General features: G+C 43.2%; 1 protein-coding gene across 1 annotated transcript in view; it reads right to left on the minus strand.

Annotated features, from left to right (window-relative positions):
- Nucleotides 1–10,475, minus strand: part of MRPS5 (mitochondrial ribosomal protein S5) — a 31,208-nt gene extending 20,733 nt beyond the window's left edge. The window contains exons 1-3 of the mRNA XM_008007931.3: nucleotides 10,153–10,475; nucleotides 6,416–6,496; nucleotides 3,135–3,272 (exon numbers count right to left, since the gene is read on the minus strand). Coding sequence (XP_008006122.1) covers nucleotides 3,135–3,272; nucleotides 6,416–6,496; nucleotides 10,153–10,210 — 277 coding nt within the window. The 5' untranslated portion in view covers nucleotides 10,211–10,475. The remainder of the gene's footprint in view (nucleotides 1–3,134; nucleotides 3,273–6,415; nucleotides 6,497–10,152) is intronic.
- Between the last annotated feature and the right edge of the window lie 451 nt (nucleotides 10,476–10,926).

The following is a 10,926-nucleotide window of genomic DNA, read 5'->3' on the forward strand; positions in this document are numbered from 1 at the left end:
TTACATTTGGAAAGCCCAAGAAAGACAATTCTATCACTTTCCCCCACAAAACTCTCAGTAAATATTTTGTTTTTCCCTCTAACGGCTTAAAAGCCAGCGTTCCGATCTCAGTTCTCCACAAAACTCTCACTAAATATTTTGTTTTTCCCTCTAACCAGCGTTCCGATCTCAGTTCTCCACAAAGCTCTCACTAAATATTTTGGTTTTCCCTCTAACGGCTTAAAAGCCAGCGTTCCGATCTCAGTTCTCCACAAAACTCTCACTAAATATTTTGTTTTCCCTCTAACGGCTTAAAAGCCAGCGTTCGAATCTCAGTTCTCCACAAAACTCTCACTAAATATTTTGGTTTTCCCTCTAACGGCTTAAAAGCCAGCGTTCGAATCTCAGTTCTCCACAAAACTCTCAGTAAATATTTTGTTTTTCCGTCTAACGGCTTAAAAGCCAGCGTTCGAATCTCAGTTCTCCACAAAACTCTCACTAAATATTTTGTTTTCCCTCTAACGGCTTAAAAGCCAGCGTTCCGATCTCAGTTCTCCACAAAACTCTCACTAAATATTTTGGTTTTCCCTCTAACGGCTTAAAAGCCAGCATTCCGATCTCAGTTCTCCACAAAACTCTCACTAAATATTTTGTTTTTCCCTCTAATGGCTTAAAAGCCAGCGTCCGAATCTCAGTTCTCCACAAAACTCTCACTAAATATTTGTTTTTCCCTCTAAGGGTTTAAAAGCCAAACGTCTGAATCTCAGTTGCTTACCAATAGGTTCGTTTCCCTGACATTTTACCAACCAGGATACAGGCATCTTCCTGTCCTCTTGCCTCCACTATAACCACTAAGATAACTAATAACTGTCCTTCCTAAGTATAAGTTTTCTAGTCCAAACAAGAATCAACATTTCAATCTGAACCCATAAATCTGGAACACAATCTATGGTTATAAAATCAACTGTTGGCCAAGTACAGTGGCTCATTCCTGTAATCCCAAAACTGTGGGAGACTGACGCAAGGGGGATCACTTGAGCCCAGAGTTTGAGACCAGACTGGACAACATAGTGAGACCCCATTTCTACTAAAACTTCAAATATTAGCCAGGTGTGGTGGCATGTGCCCGTGGTCCCAGCTACTAGGGAGGCTGAGGTGGGAGGGTCACTTGACCCCAGGAGTTTGAGATTACTATAATCATGCCACTGTACCCCAGCCTTGGGGACAGATGAGACCCTGCCTTCAAAAAAAGAATGGTTCCATGACCAATTTCTTTAATAAAGAATCAGAACCACAAAATGTTGTAATAGTAAAAAATCTAAGACACATTTATATCTATATACCTGAAACACTAAACAAATTCTAGAAGACAAACGAGTACCTTCATTCTCTTATGAATGCTCAGAGTTTAAAACGTCTACCTACTTGCTTCCTGCAAGGTCTTACGTTGATCCTCTAGGTAGATAACACGAAAAGAGAAAAATGTTTTAGGTTTATAATACTTTTAAATGCTCTATATCTGTACAGCATCCAATTTTTCAAAAACACACACACGTATCACAACTGGTCTTCATAAGCGAGGCTCAGTGAAGTGCGATTCCACGTCGCATGTTGCTTTGGACATCCCTGATCAGAACAAAGGATTCAGCTCATCTTTAAGCTGACTCGAATTCACTTTAAAAGACCACAGGCTCAAAATAAAAGTACCAACCTCCAACCAAACTCTCACTAACGATTTGATTTTTCTCCATAAGTGCTAAAAAAAACGGTGGTACCTATAAATGCCATGGAAAACTTGAAATTCACTTGTAATGGAGGCATACTAAGAGGCCAATCAATCACAGAGTTTTCTTTCACTTAGAATCAGAACTCATAAATCACTCATTACGATTAAAAGAGACTCAATTTTAAAAAGAACTTGACATTGAGACAAAAATGTAAGCTCTTTCGTATACATAGTAAGAGAAAAATAAAATATTTAACTGCATTTGAAAAAGACAGCAAAGTCATTAGTCAATCTTTGAATGCCACTATGCTATTAAAAATGTTTTAATCCTTTTTCAAATTATAAAATAGCTATTTTTTAAAATCTGGAAAATACAGAATGCAAAAATAATCATAATCCCATTACCACTGTTAGATAAGAATGTGTATTCTGCCTTTTTCTTTACACATGCATACATAATATATATTTAAGCAAAATTATACTACATGCACATTTGTATCCTGTTTCTTAATTTAACATTACATTGTGAGTCTTTTCCCATATTCTTAAATATTATTCATCAACACAATTTTGTAATGGCTACAAGGTGAATTAAGTTCTTTCAATAGAAATTTTACTATTTTCACATCAGGTCTAAGATTCTAAATAACCTAAAAGGCTAGTTAGAATACATCTACTATTATTTCAATTCTTTCTGTCATTTTTCCATAAGGGTGCAGTTAGGTTAATACATACACCTATTACTATTATAGTTATAAAAGATTAAGTTCACTTTTTTTTTTTTTTTTTAAACAGAGTATCACTCTTGTCGCCCAGGCTGGAGTGCAGTGGCACGATCTCGGCTCACTGCAACCTACGCCTCCCGGGTTCAAGAGATTCTCCTGCCTCAGCCTCCCAAGTAGCTGGGATTACAGGTGTGAGCCACCACGCCCGGCCAATCCTAATTTATTTTAATCTGCTAATGCGGAGTTTAAATTCAACCTCCATTTATTCCCTGACAAGCCAGTCTCAGTTCAGATTAGACTCTTTTAAACGCTATCACAAATAAGGGTAGTGTTAGTGAACAGTATCTCTTTAAAATTAACTTTTTCCAATTAGATGTCCTGTCTCCTCAACTAAGGCACAAATGAAAACATGAGTATATTCTTGGTGTGAATCTAAGTCAGTAAGAGATATGGGCCATGATTCGATATCCTTCAGGCCTCAGGTGCCCCAAACAAGGGGACTAAAGCAAACTAGTACTCCCCAAAATACAACTGGTAGCATTTGAGATAATTCTAGGACGTACATCAAGGAATATTTTCATTTTAACAGTACATTGTAAACTAATCACTAAAATCTTAATTCATGTAAAAAAGAAGAAAAATTCAGATATAAGAAATTCTTTTCCTGTTTCAAGAAACAGGAAGTTTGTGGCCATTCTACATACATTTAGTGAAGAAACTATATGGTCTATACTGCTGGCCCATCAGGTGACTGGGAGAAGAAACACAGCATTGTGTCTGCAGTGCGTGGCTCAAGCTGGCGTACGGATGGGTGTCTCTGGTTCCCAGTGATGACAAACAGCCTGTAGGCAGAGGGGTTAAACTTTGAGTTACATGTTTCGCGGCTGTGGAAAAACACTGCTAGCATCAAATAATCATTACTAATAAAAATAAGTCACTAAAATCCTGAACTTTTAAGAATCAGATTTTTAGGGCAGTCTTTCTTTTAAAAATAAAACAAAACTTTTGACCAACAACCACCTAAATGCCCAGCCTGGCTGGGAAAGTTATAGTTCATCCGCACAATGGGTGCAGCTGGGTAAAGAAAGAAGTAGATTTGTCCATCCCGGGGTTTCAGCACTGCACTGGCTAGCCTAGGTGAGCAGTCTACGCTGGGCAAATGGCGCCCTCTCCTGTATGCAGCCGGCAACACACTGCTGCCGAAAGACCTGCAACTGGCCAGGTCAGAACAGCAAGGTGCAGAGAGCATGTACACCATCCTACTCTTCCTGTTAAAAAACAAGGAGCGGGTGTGAATGCATTTCACAGACTAACCCAGAAGTACGTAAGAAAACCTGGAAACAACGGTTGCCACTGGGGAAGAAATCTGATACATTTAAAACTGGGTATGAGGGACTTGCTTTTTTTGTTATTTTTTGGAATTGTTATCATCCAGCGCATATATTACTTAAAAAGTTTTTAAACATCCATGTCTTAGAGGCAGCATCTAATCAATTCATGGAGGGTAAAGTCCTGTGAGGAAGGGGGGAGTTGAGAATTGGTGCATGTGAAGAAATGGGAACATTGCTAACAAAAACAGTGCACACACCCTTAAGCTTTGCATTTCAATAGAGAAACTAATGACTCCAAGAGAAGTGAAGGGAATTAAAACGACCCTTGAGAAAAAAAAAAAAAAAGGTTATTTAAGAATACTTGGCTTAAAAAAAGAAAACCAAACAGTGACAACAACATCTATTTTCAAGTCTATGTGAAGTTATGAAGAAGACGGTTAACAGCTGCTTTATGGCCACAGAGGGCCATACACCAGCAATGATCTTACGTGGCAATAACAAGTAGTATTAAATGGTTACAGTAGGCTATCGAAATATCTCCATTGCATAGACATACTAAGAAATAAAGGAATAATCTCCTTTTAATTAAATTAGATGATCTTTAAAACCATTTAAACATCTAATTAAAAGGTTATTCCTCTTTTAATTAATTTAAATGATCTAATTAAATTAGATTATTTAATCCAATCTTTTCATTTTACAAAATAAACTTAGGCCTATGAGGTTAGGGACTTGCCAAAAGTCACAAGGCTAGTTAGTAGCTGGGATTTAAGCACTAGTTCTAATTCCAGATGAGTTACTCAACTGCACAGAGGCAGGGAGATGACACACTGAGTTCCCTCTCAGCGCGCTTAATGAACTAGTCAATAAAAAGTAGACAGGACATACTGGCGTTTCATTTTTAAACTCAGGACTTCATCATTCTAAATTCTGTCATGCAGCACACACTTTAGCTTTAGCTTTTCTTGTATGCTCCTTAATTTTCTTCCTTTTTTTTTTGAGACGGAGTTCTGCTCTTGTCACCCAGGCTGCAGTGCAATGGCACAATGTCAGCTTACTGCAACCTCTGCCTCCCAGGTTCAAGAGATTCTCCTGCCTCCGCCTCCCGAGTAGCTGAGATTACAGGTGCCCGCCACCATACCCAGCTAATTTTTGTATTTTTAGTAGAGATGGGGTTTCACCATGTTAGCCAGTCTGGTCTTGAACTCTTGACCTCACGATCTACCTGCCTCAGCCTCCCAAAGTGCTGGGATTACAACTGTGAGCCATCACTCCTGGCCAGCTCTTTAATTTTCAACAAAATATCTTATTTAATATTGTTATTTATATTAATATTAAATAAGATATTTAATCTTGTACTGTTTAGTACTGCAATCTCTGACATACTTAAAAAGTGTAAAATCATTACTAACAAATGTAGAATTCTTTAACTTTTTTTGAAAGCCTGAAATACTTCCCCAGCTAATAATGTACCTTAAAAGGTCCAACTGTCAAAAGCAGAAATAAATTGACTTTAGAATTGAGAAACAGTCACTTAAAATACACTGTTACTACAACTGACTTTAAAATGTGTTATAATTTTTAAAACAGGAGGTGGCATCAGCTTATGCTAAATTACTCAGTTATAGATTATCCTTCAATGATCAATTATCAGTTTGGGTTTTGTTCTTATTCTCTGAATTCTTATTAATTTCAGACCATGAAGTCCCCATCTTAGGAAACAATTGCCCTGGAATCCAAAATGGGCCGAGCCCAACAAGCACCGTCCTGTGGGTTATGTAAAAATACAAAAATTAGCTGGGTATGGTGGCACATGCCTGTAGTCCCAGTCACTCGAGTGGCTGAGGCAGGAGAATCACCTGAACCCAGGAGGCGGAGGTTGCAGTGAGCCAAGATCAAGCTATTGCACTCCAGCCTGGGCAACAGAGCAAGACTCCATCTCAAAAAGAAAAAAAAAAAGACACATAGTCTGACCTCAAGGAGGATTCCGTTTCAGCATTTACAGTTTTCACTACGATAAACTTCTTCCTCCTAATTGAAATCTCATCTACTAAATCAAACCAGCTGATCAGTGATGTGTTTGAGAGATTTTAGAAAATTATTGCCATTTGTCTGACCAATCTATTGCAGCATTTAGAAAAATACTGTAACAGACACTAAGGAAATTGTTGTAGGAAAAAAAAGAAAATGTAATGATAGAATTCTACCTAACTCAGCTATAAATATATACACAAACTTAACAATAAAAACACTGACCAGAGAGTCTATCAAAATTGTGCTTATAACTATGTTGGAGAAGGCAGGGACAATGAAGCGTTAAATTTTCAATTAACATAACCATTGGTAAATTGAAAATTCAACTCTTCATTGTCCCTGCTCTAAGCCTAATACACAGAAACTACCCTGTAATCGTTATTTAGTTACTATTTTGTAAAGCCTTGAACAATTGCAATCATAAGAAATCTGAAAATCCTCTTCAGACCCTATGTATTTGTATCATAAAGAATGCGATTATTGAAGTAAGACTAACCAGGCTAAAAAGTGAAAAAGAGAGAAAAGAAAAAAGCAGGTGATTACTTGTATTTTTAAAAACTATAGAAACTACTCCGACATTACATCTTATGAGAAAAGGTGGTAGCATTAACGAATCTCACCATTGCTCAGAGCAGTCTTCCATGCCAAAATGGAAGCTGCTGGTAAGGTGCTTAGGGAACGCTGCCTCCCCAATAAATGACCTGCAAATTGGGGGAAAAAAAAAAGATTAAGATACATTTCTACACGAAAAGGAACATTTTAAACAGTAACACCCACAAAATATATCTATAGAATAAAGAACCAAGACAAGGGAATAAGTAATTTCTGGGCTCCAGGGCAACTTGTCAAGTAGCTGACATCATACCTCATCTTCTCCCTTCACCCTCACATCCAGCCAGTTACCAAGCTCTTCAGTCTCCTCAAAAATCAATCCACCTGCCAGCTGTACCTTTTCCTGTGGCCTCAAAGCCCCTTCTTTGCTCAAGCCTCATCACCACTCAGCCACAGAGTAACAAGTTTCCTAGCAGGTTTCCTACTTTCAATCTCTCCCCCTCTGCTTCACGGCTTTTCTAAAATAAAAGGTCTGGTCACTTCACAGCTCTGACAGATTATTCTCTGGCTCCCTTCTACCTTCAGAACAAAGTCAAAACTCCTCAGCATGGCCTACAGGCCTGCCACATGGCCCCAAGCTTCCACACCAGCCTGCTGCCTCACCTTTCTCTCCTCCACCTTCCCTCTGGCCACGCTAGGCTTGTAGTCAGCCTTGAACCTACTGTGCTCTCGCATACTTCTGTGTCTCTGCAAGGTTCTCTGTTTGCCTGAAACATCACCTCTTAGTGAAGCCTCCCCGATCCTACAATGTTCCCCCTTCCCTCTGGAACCCCTGCAGCACCAGGCTGACTGTACTGTGTACTCCCTCACACAGTGTGGTACTCCAGAACAGGATCTGACACAGCATTTATGGGCAAGTGATTTTTGACAAGTGTGTCAAGATCACTCAATGAAGAAAGAATCATGTTTTCCACAAGTGGTGCTGGGACAACTGGATATCAACATGTAAAAGAATGAAGTTGGCACCCTACCTCACACCATATATAAAAACAAATTCATAATGGACCAACGACTTACAGGTAAAGCTAAAATGATGAAACTTAGAAGAAAACATAGAGGTAAATCATCATGACCTTGGATTCTGCAATGGCTTCTTACATGAGACAGTAAAAGCACAGCAACAAAAAGAAAAAAAAATAGATAAATGAGACTTCATCAAAATTTAAAACTTGTGGCTTCAAAAATACTGTCAAGAAAGTGAAAAGACAACACACAGAATGGGAGAAAAATTTTGCAAATCATATATCTGATATAAGGGTCTTGTACCTAGAAAACATAAAGAATACCTACAATTCAACAATAAAAAGACAACCCAATATAAAAGTGGGCAAAATATTTGAATAGCTATTTCTCAAAAAAAATTTTTTTGTATATATATATACACAAATGGCCATTAGCACATGATAATATGCTTCTTATTCATAAGGGAAATACAAATCAAAACCACAAACTGATACCACTTCACATCCACTGGGCTGGCCAGGTATGGAGGTTCATGCCTGTAATCTCAGCACTTTGGGAGACTGAGGCAGGAGGACTGCTTGAGCCCAGGAGTTCAAAACCAGGCTGGTCAACATTGTGAGACCCTGTCTCTACAAATTTTTTTTTTTTTAAATTAGCCAGGCATAATGGCACACACCTGTAGTTCCAACTACTTAGGAGGCTGAAGTGGGACGGTCACCTGAGCCCAGAAGATTGAGGCTGCAGTGAGCTGCAACTGTGCCACTGCACTTCTACCTGGGTAATGGGGCAAGAACCTGTCTCAAAAAAAAAAAGAAAAAAATAAAAATAAAAAAAAACCCACATCCACTAAGATGGTTATAGTCAAAAAGACAGACATTAAGTGCTGGCAAGGAAGTAGAGAAATTGGAAGCCTCATATACTGCTAGTGGGAATGTAAAATGGTGCAGCTTTGGAAAACAGTTTGGCAGTTCCTTGACACCTAAACGTATGTTTCAGCATGGTGGCTCACACCTATAATCCCAGCACTTTGGGAGGCCGAGGTGGGAGGACTGCCTGTGCCCATGAGTTAGAGACCAGCCTCGGCAACATAATGAGATCCGCTCTACAAAAAATAAAGAAAAACTAGCCGGGCATGGTGGCATGCACCTGTAGTCCCAACTACTCGGGAGGCAGAGGTGGGAGGATAGATTAAGCCCAGGAGATGGAGGCGGCAGTGAGCCATGATCGTGCCACTGCACTCCAGCCAGGGCGACAGAAGGGAGTTAAAGAAACATTAAACATCATTTCCATATGACCTAGCAATTACAATCCTAAGTATATACCCAACAGAAATAAAAATATACTTGCAAAAACATTGCACACAAATGTTTCTAGCAAAATGGGCCTAAGAGCCAAAAGGTGGAAACAACTCAAATGTTCGACTGATGAGCAGATAAACAAAATGTGGTATTCATACAATAAAGTCTTGCTACAGAGAGAGGGAAAGCACATCAGTGGTTGTGCTGGAGGCCAACGGGAAGCTGGGAAGTGACAGCTAAAAGGCACAGGTTTTCTTTTTGTAGTGGTTATCATGGCTGCATTGCTCTGGTGATATACTAAAAACCACTGAAATGTACACTTTAAATGGATTCATTGTATGGTATGTGAATTATGTCTCAACAAGGAAGCTGTTACCAAAAACAAAAAACAGGCTTTGGAGCCAGGTGATATGGATGCAAAAACCTGATGTCCACCTAGCCTAACCTTAAGCAAGTTTGTGAATCTACGTGCCTTAACTCCCTCATTTGTAAAATGGGAATAGCAGTACATACTTCATGAAGACATTGCGAAGATTAGGTGAGGAAAGTGAAGGAAAGCTACAACAGCTAGGAGCTATTTGAACAGGGCCTTGAAAAAGGAGGAGACGGCCGGGCGCAGTGGCTCACGCCTGTAATCCCAGCACTTTGGGAGGCCGAGGCGGGTGGATCATGAGGTCAGGAGTTCGAGGTCAGCATGACGAACATGGTGAAACCCCGTCTCTACTAAAAATACAAAAATTACCCGGGCGTGGTGGCGGGCGCCTGTAGATCCAGCTACTCAGGAGGCTGAGGCAGGAGAATCGCTTGAACCCGGGAGACGGAGGTTGCAGTGGGCGGAGATCGCGCCATTGCACTCCAGCCGGGGCGACAGAGTAAGACTGTCTCAAAAAAACAAAAACAAAAACAAACAAACAAACAAAACAAAGGAGAAGACGGAGACAACATGGACAAAAGAATGTTCAAGTCAGATTTTCTGCCAAATGACTTCAGGTTAAAGACTGCCGCTAAATGAGTTTTAAAATACACATATTCGGGCTTTAGGGGTCTTCGGATTTCGAAACTACAAACGCTGGATTGTGGATTCCGGTAAAATTGAGCAAACAGAAAACGCAAAGTCAACCACGGAGCGCTTCCTAGAGATAAACGTTAAGCCGGAGGACAAACCCACACCGATATCCAACGACCCCGGGGGTCGCACGCGCCCCAAAGGCGATGCGTGCCAGTTCCCGCTCCTCTGCGCCAAGCACGCTCAATCGGTTTTGGGAACTGGGAAGAACCTTGGAGAACAACGTCCAGTTCCCCCTCATTTGACAGACAGGAGCTGCGCGACCCAGAGACGGAAGGGACGCGCGCAAGGTCACACAGCGGCTCCGGGGGAGGTGGAAGCACGGCGTACGGAGCCGGCGGCCGCGGCTTCCCGCTTCCCTCCGCCCGGGCTGCTGCAGGCCCCAGGCGAGCCCCGCTCCCAGCGTCCCAGCTCTCACCTGCGGTCCCGCTACACAGCGCCGGCAGCCGGCCCACAACACGCGCCGCGGTCGCCATGCTGGAGCCCGAGCCTCGCCTCGGCCCCCGCCCAGAGCAGCCTCGCCCACCGCCTGCCGCGACTGCTCCTCGTCAAACGGCGAGCCTTGGGCCGCAGCGGAATTCCTGAGGCCCGAGTCCACGCAGCAGCGCAGGCCGGGGTGAGGCACTGTCCGGACGGGCCACACGGCAGGCGGAGCCCGGCGCGGCCGCGGACAGCCCCGCGGGAGCCTCGCGTTAGGACCCGAGGGCGGGGCTTGGGCGGGCGGCCGGGCGGGGCTTGGGCGGGCGGCCGGGCGGGGGCGGGGCTTGGGCGGGCGGCCGGGCGGGGCTTGGGCGGGCGGCCGGGCGGGGGCGGGGCTTGGGCGGGCGGCCGGGCGGGGGCGGGGCTTGGGCGGGCGGCCGGGCGGGGGCGGGGCTTGGGCGGGCGGCCGGGCGGGGGCGGGGCTTGGGCGGGCGGCCGGGCGGGGGCGGGGCTTGGGCGGGCGGCCGGGCGGGGGCGGGGCTAGCTCGCGCCTGGGGCGCCGGAGAGAGGGCGCGCACGGCCAGGTGAGTTTGGCTGCTCGTGCAGGGGCGCTCAGGAGGGGTCCGCTGGCGGGGGACCCTCGGGCTTACCAGAGCTGGCACCGCGGACGCCTGCGAGGTTCACAGAAGCACCGAAGGGGTCCAAGTGCAATGAGGAGCCAAGGGATGAATAAGACGAGGAACGTAGAGAAGGTGTTCATCCCGAACTCCAG

The sequence above is a fragment of the Chlorocebus sabaeus genome, chromosome 14, assembly GCF_047675955.1.
Source record: "Chlorocebus sabaeus isolate Y175 chromosome 14, mChlSab1.0.hap1, whole genome shotgun sequence".
NCBI lineage: Eukaryota > Metazoa > Chordata > Mammalia > Primates > Cercopithecidae > Chlorocebus > Chlorocebus sabaeus.